The sequence below is a fragment of the Haliotis cracherodii genome, unplaced genomic scaffold, assembly GCF_022045235.1.
Source record: "Haliotis cracherodii isolate W230 unplaced genomic scaffold, xgHalCrac1.p SCAF_17, whole genome shotgun sequence".
Classification (NCBI taxonomy): Eukaryota; Metazoa; Mollusca; class Gastropoda; order Lepetellida; family Haliotidae; genus Haliotis; species Haliotis cracherodii.
This window is the reverse complement of record NW_027266272.1, coordinates 19,872,416-19,884,807: the sequence shown is the minus strand read 5'-3', so window position 1 is coordinate 19,884,807 and position 12,392 is coordinate 19,872,416. Positions and strand designations below refer to the sequence as shown.

The window sequence follows — 12,392 nt, the reverse complement described above, 5'->3', positions numbered from 1 at the left end:
CCTCTGTAGGTACTGTGGCCAGAGTTACCAGACCCAGCCATATTCCTGTGACTCACCTCTGTAGGTACTGTGGCCAGAGTTACCAGACCCAGCCATATTCCTGTGACTCACCTCTGTAGGTACTGTGGCCAGAGTTTCCGGAACACGGCCTGGGTCGCCAGCACATCATTGGCACAGTACATCATCAGCTCCTGTACACATGATACACATGAGTTGCTGAACACAAATACAGCAGTACCCCAGCTACAACACACTGGCCTGTAAATACGGTACACAATCGAGTCGAGGCCAGACAATCCAGTGACATAAATCAGGACCTGGCGTCGAGGAATGATTTGGTTGGTTGGTTTGTTGTTTAATGCTGCACTCAGCAATATTCCAGCTATATGACGGCGGTCTGTAAATTATCAATTCTGGACCAGACAATCCAGTGATTGACATCATGAGCATCGATTCACGCAATTGGGATCGATGACATGTATCAACCAAGTCAGCAAGCCTGACCACCCGATCCTGTTAGTCGCCTTTTACGACAAGCATAATCACCTTTAACGGCAAGCATGGGTTGCTGAAGACCTATTCTACCCCGGAATCTTCATGGGTCCATCGTGGAAGACATGCCATCGTGGAAGACATGCCAGCCAGACTGTCACAGAGCCTGCCCCAAGGAGTTCTTGCAATACCATATTCGACGTAATAAGCGCCCCGCTCCAATAAGCACCCCAGGCGATATTTGCTAATATATTGGCAAGTGAACAATCCCAATTGGCACCCCTTCCAAATGATCAATGTACGCAAGACTTATTTATTCGTGTATAATACGCACTCATGTGTTATATGCACCCTTAATTATGGGCAATTAAATTCTGGAAAAATGTATCTGTCGTATATAAACAGTCAGGCTGTCAGCATAAACCATGAAATTTATCTTCAACTCTTTTTTTTCCATCAAAATAATATTCTTACAAGAGCCCCCTATTTCTAATTTTGAAAGCGCCCTGGGCGCTTATTACGTCAAATAGGTAACCATTAGGTGGAAACAATACACTGGTGCATTGCAAGTTATCATGCCACAATACGATACACGATTTATTTTTTCTGTAACAATATAGATGATACACTTGCTAAATGAAAATATTTTGATTTCATTAAACGAGGAAGAACCTGTAGTTTACTGATGTTAATGATGCATGACGATATGAAAACATCCAACTTTATAGACAACAGTTCTGGTTTATTGAATTTATTGTATTTCTCTCCAACTTCTAGAATGTCAGTGATTCAGTCAGATGCATGGTGATTCCTAAACCTGCTCTGAAATATTTATATTTAAGAAATTTCCACATGATTTGATGTGAATATGCATATCACGATACATATCATATTGTGATCAACTGTCATCATACGTATCGTATCATATAGTGACCCTGCTGTATCATTTCACAGGTTACTAGGGACCAATTATACACTGGAACCATAGGTTACTAGTGACCAGTTCTATACTGGAACCATACGTTACTAGGGACCAATTCTACACTGGAACCATAGGTTACTAGGGACCAATTCTACATTGGAACCAGAGGTTACTAGGGACCAATTCTACACTGGAACCAGAGGCTACTGGGGACCAATTCTACACTGGAACCAGAGGTTACTAGGGACCAATTCTACACTGGAACCAGAGGCTACTGGGGACCAATTCTACACTGGAACCAGAGGTTACTGGGGACCAATTCTACACTGGAACCAGAGGTTATTGGGGACCAATTCTACACTGGAACCAGAGGCTACTGGGGACCAATTCTACACTAGAACCAGAGGTTACTAGGGACCAATTCTACACTGGAACCAGAGGTTACTGGGGACCAATTCAACATTGGAACCAGAGGTTACTGGGGACCAATTGTACACTGGAACCATAGGTTACTGGGGACCAATTCTACACAGTCCAACCAATCAGATTGTGGCAAACATTTCAATTCCTCTCACAATATGCTGTTTGTCTGTTGTCTAACGCCATTCTCAGCATTCCAGCTGTGTGATTGTGGCTTGTAAATAATCAAGTCTGGACCAGACAATGCAGTGATTGGTATTGTGAGCAACAGCACATGACATCGGGGAATGATTGTACGGAATCAACCAAATCACTGAGTCTTACCATCTTGTCCACCTTCCCGAGGCAAAAGCGCGAACTGACTGTAAAAGTCCAGTTTCCACCCTTGCCGAACTACGCTGGAATTTCCAGACATGATCGTAACGCCACCACTGGCCATTATGAGTAATGTCCCTTCTATGTCTCTCCTATTGATCTGATTCCACCTCTCATTTCACTTGCATTTGCAAAATGGCAGGGGCCAGTCAAGACGTTAAGACATTTGATTGATAATCAAATTCTATAGTGTGATAAAATGGGTCTTGCTCCGTGAAGTGCATCAAATCAGGTGAGCACCTTGATTTTAAAAACATGAAAAGGTTTGGAAAATATCTGTTGACGCCAAGTTGGCGGTACACATGCTTTGCAAATTCTGCAATCGACCGAAATCTGCATGGCAGTTTACGAACCAGAGGTTAATTTGGTTACGCCATTTTGATTGGACTATGCATGGCCAAAATATAACTCCATAATTCCAGCCAAGTTCGGCAAAGGTGGAAAAGGGACTTTTATAGTCAGCTAACTCCCTTGCCTCGGGAAAATGCATGTCATCCATCAAGTCGCCTCTTATGACCAGCACAGGCGCTCGAGACCTATTCAAACCCAGGTTCTCCTTGGGGTTCCTACAATAGGGGGAATACATTAAAGTGTACTTAAAGTGAGTCTTGCAATGGTTGTACGAGAGTCTCATTGTTTGTGTTTGTGTCGCATCTACCTGGAACTGATGCCTCACGTCCTGCATGTTGCCCTCGATGAACACCTCCCGCGTGGCTTTCTTCAGTGGCGCCCCCTGGCAGTGGAGTTGGTACACGTCATTCAAGTTGTTCATGGTACTGATTCTCTTCCAGTCCTCGCTCTGTGTCACAGAATACATCTATCACAGCAACTCAAGGTGAGGTGAAGAATGGTTTAACAATACCGTATTCGACATCATAAGCGCCCAGGGCACATTCAAAATTAGAAATAGGGGGCTCTTATTTGAACATCATTTGGTGGAAAAAACAGAGTTGAAACATACATTTCGTGGTTTATGCTGACAGCCTGAAATGTTTATGTACGACATATATTTTTCCAGAATTTAATTGCCCATAATTGGAATGCATACAATACACGAGTACGTATTATACGTGAACAAATAAGTCTTGTGTACATTAATCAATCAGAATAGGTGCTTATTGGGATTGTTCACTAGCCAATATATTAGCAAATATTGCCGTGGGCGCTTATTAGAGCGGGCTCTTATTACATTGAATACGGTATGTTCAAGATAAGTTCACTTACCTGTACGTGCATCGATGCACGCATGCCTGCTTGTACTGGTCTTGACGTACCGCTAGCCCATATATATCATGCAGCAGTTTAACATGGGTACGCCACTCAGACACAGTATTCTGACTCTTGAGCCGACCAGTCCTTGTTTTATCCACTGAATGCCAAAACTGCTTGACAGGGTAACAAGTACCATCTTTTATTGTCTTTTGGTATGACATAGCCAAAATACAAACTTCAAGAGGCATGTGATTACTTTAACGCTCAGTGATGATAGAACTAAGTTCTTCTGTAAAAGTGTTTCCATGAAAGCAATTTAATTTGATAATTATTTAACTACAACAAATTGATCTTATTTCTCTAATATACACTGTGTCTTTTCTATCTTGTGACTTTCTGTGTCACTGTGTCACTTCAGGTGATTCCCCACCCCAAAATCAGTGTTACTGTGCCACTTCTAGTGATTCCCCAACTCACGGTGTCACTGTGCCACTTCTAGTGATACCCCAACTCACAGTGTCACTGTGCCACTTCTAGTGATCCCCCAACTCACGGTGTCACTGTGCCACATCTAGTGATCCCCCACCCCCAACTCACAGTTTCACTTCTAGTGATAACCCACCCCCAACTCACGGTGTCATTGTGCCACTTCTACTGATCCCCCAACTCACAGTATCACTGTGCCATTTCTGATGCTTCTCCTGGTGTTCCAGGACCTCCTTCCTCATGCTCCTCCCGCCGCTCGCCTGGTACAGGATCCGCTGGAAGTTGGTCAGGCCGCAGATCGCGATGTGCATCGACATCGTGTCTAGAAACCGGATTGGTTTGGCCTGGGAATGAAGAGAGGAAGAAAGTCCAGGAAGGGGATGAAGGCAGTTACATACAAAACACACATCATGGGAATGAGTGTGAGTGAGTTGGATTTAATGCCGCTTTTAACAGTATTCCAGTTATATCATGGTGTGTCGGCTTAATGTGGGAGGAAAGCTTGAAGTGATGCAGTTCTCAGACGTTTACCACTTTGGTGAAACCCACGAGCACGGGTATGGCGCTGACAAACCTAGAAACATAATCGGGGCGAACCAGGATTCGAACCCACAATCATAGGTTTCTGGCGTGCCCAAGGGACGCAACTCTGCACAGAGAATCACAGTGCCTTAGACGACTGGGCCACCCATGCCCCCCCATACATCATGGGAAAGCTTTTACTATCATTTTTAACAATTTTACATTATCAGAATCTAAGGTAACAAGAGTAACAGGATAACAAAAATAATAGGGTAAATAGCTACAGAATTCTGTTTTTTTACATATATATAATTCATTCCGTCACACACACAGTCATACCCTTTCTTCATCCCCCCAACCCCCCACCCCTAGACACACACTTATACACACATAAAAAAAACAAAAACACAATTTTCCAGGAAAAGTTTCCATCAAATGTATTTTTGTACATTGCCCACTTACTATGAAAATTTATTGTTGTACCTTTTCCTGTCAATGTCATAATTACCCATTCAAAAAAATGCATTATATGAAGTAACTTGTCTTGCATTCTGCAGTCATGGATGTGAAACTAGGTTAACAAGAGTATAACTTCAAACATTTCATCAGATTGAAATGGGACAGCTTTTAAAGACATTTGAAAGGTGTGAAAATATCACTTATCCGAAACAATAAGGTCACTGACAGGAGAAAATAAATTAAGACAAGGAGCAAACAACATCGATTCTGTCTAATCCATGTTCATCAAAAGTCTGTGACGAAAATACTCAAGTCTACAGACCCGAACTTGTGTCTTGGCAAAATTTGTGGTATATTTTTAGCATTAATATTTGGATAAGTACACAGTGACAGCAAGAACCAGTATTTATGGAGAGGGGTATGTCCGAGTAACTCTCCATTCCGTAAAAATATCGTAGCCCTGCAGGGACAGAGGCCAATTATTTTTAAGGATTGGCGAGTTATCAGGATGTTTCCCTACTTAAAACACATCCCTTGTTTTAGACTGTGACAAAACATTCTCTTGTGGAAAATATTGAAAAATATAAACAAACTCTTTGCAGTCTGTATTTATTCTGAGTGAGTCGCCCTTGCATAATGCAAACTAATTGAAATGTTGGATCAAGATAGTGTGTAATTGACAAATAACTCTCCATTCCTGAAAAATAATGGAACGTTTAAACAATAGAATGACATCACAGATGTGTTTTATTCAGCCCACTCTGCAGCCTGGCTTGTACTTACCTGTATATAATATTCCTCTTTCACAAAGGATCTGTCAAAACCCACATTGTGACCGATGATGAGACGTTTCTGCCACTGGCCACCAGGAGGAGCATTGGAGCCTCGCTTTGTCTCCAGCGGGATCAAGTCCGACAGAGTTGGCTTGTCAGACCAGCGGAACTTGTCTTCAACAACATAATCACTGACCCACGAGTACCTAATCACAGAGTTAGAAGAAAACATGTGAAGGGAATATTGAAAACATGTGAACAGAGCACATATTGGTAACCTTTCATTGTAAATAAAAATGATGTATGAACCAAATGTGAACTATTGTGAATCTTGATAGAATTTGATAGACCTTTTGATGTACCAGCTATTGCATTTTGTATTGCCATTAGGAATTGTCATGGTGAGTGAGTGAGTAGGTGAGTGAGTGAGTGAGTGAGTGAGTGGGTGGGTGGGTGAGTGAGTGAGTTGGGTTAAAACCGCTTTTAATAGTATTCCAGTTATATCACAGCATTTCAATTTAATGTGGGAGTGAGCGAGAATGGTTTTATGCCGCTTTTAGCAATATTTCAGCAATATCATGGCAGGCGACAGCAGAAATGGGCTTCACACATTGTACCAATGTCGGGAAGTGAACCCAGGTTTCCGGCGTGACAAGTGAAAGCGTTAACCACTAGGCTACTCGACCGCCCCATTTAATGTGGGAGGAAATCCTTAAGGGTTGCATGTATGTACTACTTCAGTGAAACCCATGAGCAAGGGCATGGTGCCATCAAACCTAGAAACATAATTGGAACGAACCTGGATTCGAATTCAAGGACAGGAAAAAGTTAAGGCTTCAAGAATAAGATTTGCAGGGGTTATCAACAATTCCATGCCTTGTTTTATTTGTAACTGACAGCATTTGCCAGAGGTTTGAAACATAATATTCTGGACATTGTATCATGAAGCACATGTACAAATCAGTAAATATATAACTATGGCCATGACAAGCAATCTGCCTGGTTAGAAGACTGCATAGAAAAATATACTTAATTAATATTCCATAATAAAAATTAGATATTCACATGGTGAAAATATATAATATATTAGAAGCTCAACATTTTGCCATCAAGGCAAATACCATGATGCTAAAATCTTGAAGGGAGGGAAAAATAAATCCAGAGTTTGAAAGTTAGGGGGTCCAGGGTCCTTAACAGTTGCTCTGATAGCAATGCACAGTATTAAAATGAAGCGATCCCCTATTCACATCAGGGCTATGACAAGGAGTTTCATCATGTTCATGGAGAAATTGGAAGGCTTTGAAACAGTACAAGCATCTGGGCTTTGACAATATAAAAAGAACCAACTTGATATTACAGCTTCTAAAATGCTACTTAAAATTCAAGGTAAATCAAAAACTTTATTTTATTTTCTGCTTAGAAACAGACCCGTGAAGATTCGGGTTAGAATAGGTCTTCGCCAACCCAAGCATGCTGTAAAAGGCGACTCATGATGTCAATAACTGGATTGTCTGGTCCAGACTCGATTATTTACAGACCCCCGTCATATAGATGAAATATATATTGCTGAGTGCCGCGTTAAACATCAAACAAATGTAAAAGACGACAATGCTCCTTATAAGAGGTGACTAACGGGATCGTGTGGTCAGGCTCGATGACTTGGTTGATGCATGTTATCATATCATAATTGTGTAGATCGATGATCATGGTTTGGTTTTTGGTTTGTTTGTTGTTTTACGCCGCACTCAGCAGTATTCCAGCTATATGACGGCGGTCTGTAAATAATCGAGTCTGGACCAGACAGTCCAGTGATTAATATCATGAGCAATTGGGATCGATGACATGCATCAACCAAGTCAGCGAGCCTGACCACCCAATCCCGTTAGTCACCTTTTACGACAAGCATAGTCACCTTTTATGGCAAGCATGGGTTGCTGCAGACCTATTCTACCCCGGAATCTTCACGTGTCCGATGATCATGATCACTCGATCATCTGGTCCAGCACTCAATTATTTACAGACAGCTGTCATGTAGCTGGAATATTGTTGAGTGCGGCATTAAACAAAAAAACAAAGAAACAAAGCTTAGAAACATATTACCGACCAGTATTTATCTGAAACAGCGGTTGCCATGGTGGGGAACTGTCCTTCAGTCATGAGACACTCAATATCAAACACAAGAGCTCCTTCCTCCGGGTATGGCACTGCCGTCGTTGATCCATCTGGGAAATACTTTGTCCAGCCCTTGCTGTAGACCCACTCCTCAGGCAGTGGCGGCGTCTCCGAGCTGCACAGGCTCTCTGCCATAGACTTATACTCAGCTATTTGCTGTTCAGCTATCTTGAAGAAATGTTCCTCAATGGAACTGCCTTGAAGTGGTGGCAGTTTTAAGTCAACATCATTCAGAACTGTGGTTGCACGGTTCCATAAACCATGTTTTTGGAGATGATTTTCCACAGACTTCAATTTTTTACTTACAGTTTCAGCAAGTTCGGTTTCTTTGAAAATTTGTTTATGTAAAGTCTCAGAGAGCATTTGAATTTGGAGAGGGTTTGTACGTTGTGGAATGGTATCTTGGAGTTTGTTCACTGTGCGATGGAACCATTGTCTGCGACACCAGGTGTTCCAGTGACATGCCTTGCGTGGGAGAGCTTGCATTGTTATCTGCAGATGAAGCAAAAACTCATATTGTAAAACAGAATTTATATCACACTGTCTCACGAGTCTGTACCCTGGTTGTCACACAATACCTGTGTGTGTAACGATGGACATGATAAAGATGTCTTTGAGCAACCATATGCAACTGGTTGAGTAATGTATTTTGCAATCATGGGAGCTTCTCAAAATTAACAATTTGCTCTCATTATCTGAGTCTTCATTATCTTCATATTCTGAGGCGGGGGCACAGGTGGCCCAGTCGTCTTAGGCGCCACGATTCACTGTGCAGAGTTGCATCCCTTGGGCACACCAGAAACCTATGATTGTAGGTTCGAATCCCAGTTCATGCCGATTATGTTTCTAGGTTTGTCAGCATCATACCCATGCTCGTGGGTTTCACCGAAGTGGTAAACATCTGAGACCTGCATCACTTCTGGCTTTCCTCCCACATTAAGCTGACACACTGCGATATAACTGGAATATTGTTAAAAGTGGCGTTAAAACCCAACTCACTCACGCACTTATCTGAGGCCTCTTTACTTTAAAGTCACATGACACACATTTTTAATGTAAACATGAATTGATGAATTGATGGTACACACATTACAATCTCAATCACTGTGTTGCATGGTTGTTGAGTTAGTGTACACATGTAGAGATCCAGGAATACATGTACATATTGGCTTCATTTGATTATTGGACATTTAATCATGACTGTTAGACTAACATTTAGTCTCTGAAATCTTATATTACACAATATCCTTCTTGACTCTAAAAATAAAAAAAAATCCCTATGCTGATTTCAGAATAGAGCTAGCTTGAGCTGGCTAGACTTGCTTTTGTATGCGTTTCTAGATCTTTATTTTTTTCATAAAATAAATATATTCCACGGTCATGGTGCAGGACTACATGACTGTGTACATGGTGTAATTTTCCTTACTGACCAGGGTTAGAATAGGTCTTCAGTAACCCATGCTTGCCGTAAAAAGCGACTAATGGGATCGGGTGGTCAGACTCGCTGACTTGGTTGATGCATGTCATCGATCCCAATTGCGTGGATCGATGGTCATGACATATCTCACTGGATTGTCTGGTTCAGATTCGATTATTTACAGACCACCGTCATATAGCTGGAATATTGCTGTGTGCGGCGTTAAACAACAAACAAACCAACCTTACTGACCATGCTGACAAGTAACATGCATTATTTAGGATAACAGATGGTTAAATTGATTACATTAAGGCTGATATAATGTCCAAATATGTTTTGGAGCGACTCACTGACTGATTTGTCTAGATATTGACTTTATAAGTCTACATATTGCACGCTACATTAACATTATATTATATCGACATATTATCTATTTGACAATTGATAAATTAGCCAGCTAGTTCTGGTTTGGGCATAGTGTGAATGTTTTGTTTAATATGTATCTTCTCGAAAGATTCATCAGACATATGTCAGAAAGTCAGTTAGTTCTGTACTGAGCCTGGAGCTGTCAGATCCTGTCAGCACTTCGGCTCGTGTTCCAAATTGATCTATTCACTCGCGCTGCTATGTTCCACCTTAGTAAACGCAAGTAATCGGCGTACATGAGAATATTACAGATGCAACGTGCCAGCTATATTTAGTAACCTTGTTTGGTGTACAGATAACCGCTTTCAATGACCACTCATGATCGCACACAGAATGTTTACATCTTTAAATCCCTGAACCTGAACACATGTTTGAAGGGGAGGTAACAACAGCCTAACGTGTTTATGCATACCACAAGAAAAAAAAAAAACAATACGGATCACGTTTACCAGGATACTCCATTTCTTATCTGAAGGTCCTCCAAATGTATAATTGATGGTAAAAAATATATGTTCATGCTTTCTCATCGCCCCACAGTGTTGGTAGTTTCACTGATGTCAGTATGACATTCGAACGAGCAATCTGCCTTCCACAGATTGCATTTGAATAGAGAACCTTATCCGAGTGTATCTACATATCATATATAACTTTAAAAGGAATACAAACAGCATTATGTCAGCCTTGACGAGCACAACACATATTATAGTATTACTAATATTTTAGAAACGGAAACACACAAGGGTAATAGTCTCTTAATATATAATGTCCTTCTTGACAAAATCTTTAGGGCGTTCTTTCATTCTAACAAGTAACTTTAGAAAAGAAATCGCTGAATGAATACAGCGTATGAGTGAACTGTCCATCTACCAAATGACGCCAAATGCTCTGCAGCCACGTTTGCTTACAGAAGCCCCCACGCGTCAGCTAACAAGTATTGAACTTATAAGGCAGGTAAGGCAATATAGTGCTTTGTACGGGAAGCTAAAAATAATACTTTCTGTCAGGTGACGTTTTGGGGCGACCTCATTTGCACATCGTGCTACCATAATGATATATATATTGTATATATGATATATATGTTGTATATCTGATGTATATGTTGTATATATGATATATATATATGTTGTATATATGATATATATATGTTGTATATATAAAATATATGTTGTATATGATATACATATTAAAATAGTTGTGAAAAATAGGGTGAGGAAATTAAATGTGAGATAGCCGATAGATAACTGGGAAGTAGCTGGAACATACATGTGACCTTGAGATAACCATTTGTGAAATTACAAGAATGAATACTATATTACATAGGAAATATGTATATTTTGCAGTTACATATAAGAACTGGCGTTCACTTTGTGTGAGTCCATTGGAGTATGAGCCTTCATAGAAGGAGGGCCAAACTGTATGAAAGTCGGAGCTCCATAAAAAAAATCCGTACAAAGAGAGATATATTGCTGGGTAATGTACCAACAAATCTCTGTCTCAAAGATTTACAATACTCCTTTATACTATCAAGGAAATACTTTCTTTTATTCACAGAAAGTATTTGAGACAGGTTGAATAAATACCATGTGGATTCTCAAAAACTCAAAGTGAGTGAGTGAGTGAGTGAGTGAGTATGGTTTTACGACGCCTTTAGCAATATTCCAGCGCGGGGCACCAGAAATGGGCTTCATACATTGTACCCATGTCGGGAATCGAACCCGGGTCTTCGGCGTGACGAGCCAACGCTTTAACCACTAGGATACCCGACCGCCCCCAAAAACTCAAAGAATATGCTAGAATAGTTGTAATATCATAAAAGAATCCGGCAGGATCAATTGTGTCCAAATATTTGATTTTTCTTCTCTGTTCCACATCATCACTATTCCACACGACAAACTTAAGGAAAAACTTAATTCTATGATCCATTGGACATTTGTCACGAAAAGTGGTGACCATAGATATAATTACATATCCATCTTCAGAGGTGCAGGACAATTTGTCCAATGTGAAAGTAAACGTCACCTTAAGTTCTTCAAGAAATAATATGTGAAATACTGGAGTGAGCGATATGCGACCAGCCCCAGCCTTTCGTGTCTACATTTCACAACTTTTGAGGTACATTCGAGCATGCGCTTTCTTTGAAGGTTTCGAAGAGCGTCAAACGACTCATGCTTTAACGTTGTTTGATCAAGGCTACATCATTCAAGGCCTCAGTTAATCTTTCAAAATGTTTTATGATAGACATGTGTGCCATACACGAAACACATTTAGTTTTTTCCGTTGATATACGTACTGCCAACAGTAAGGGGCCAAAATATCTCCAGAATACAACCTGAGGCATTGATGATACTGTTGTACAGCTACTTTTTATGTATAAATATTTACAATGTGCATACAGATTTATATGACTTATAAGCATAAACAAATGTAAAGTTAGAAGTTAAAAATAAAGTAAACCTGAGTTAAAGGTATAATGTACTACCGTAAACTACGGTTATAACGAACTCAAAGGGACCACTAATTTTGGTTCTTTGTAACCGTAGTTCGTTATAAACATATAAACACCATACAGTAAACTACGGTTATAACGAACACGCTTTTAACGAACTGACGGATATAGCGAACATACTTTTGGTCCCGACTACATGCTGTAGTCATGCTGTATACGTACTTATAACGAACTACGGTTATAACGAACTAAAATTAGTAGTCCCTATGA

General features: G+C 40.5%; 1 protein-coding gene across 1 annotated transcript in view; it reads right to left on the bottom strand.

Moving 5' to 3' along the window:
• Positions 1–10,041, bottom strand: part of LOC139464503 (DNA polymerase subunit gamma-1-like) — a 35,085-nt gene extending 25,044 nt beyond the window's left edge. The window contains exons 1-6 of the mRNA XM_071246028.1: positions 9,956–10,041; positions 7,766–8,325; positions 5,672–5,867; positions 4,093–4,251; positions 2,868–3,008; positions 112–191 (exon numbers count right to left, since the gene is read on the bottom strand). Of these exons, the coding sequence (XP_071102129.1) occupies positions 112–191; positions 2,868–3,008; positions 4,093–4,251; positions 5,672–5,867; positions 7,766–8,319 (1,130 nt within the window). The 5' untranslated portion in view covers positions 8,320–8,325; positions 9,956–10,041. The remainder of the gene's footprint in view (positions 1–111; positions 192–2,867; positions 3,009–4,092; positions 4,252–5,671; positions 5,868–7,765; positions 8,326–9,955) is intronic.
• Positions 10,042–12,392: the final 2,351 nt, after the last annotated feature.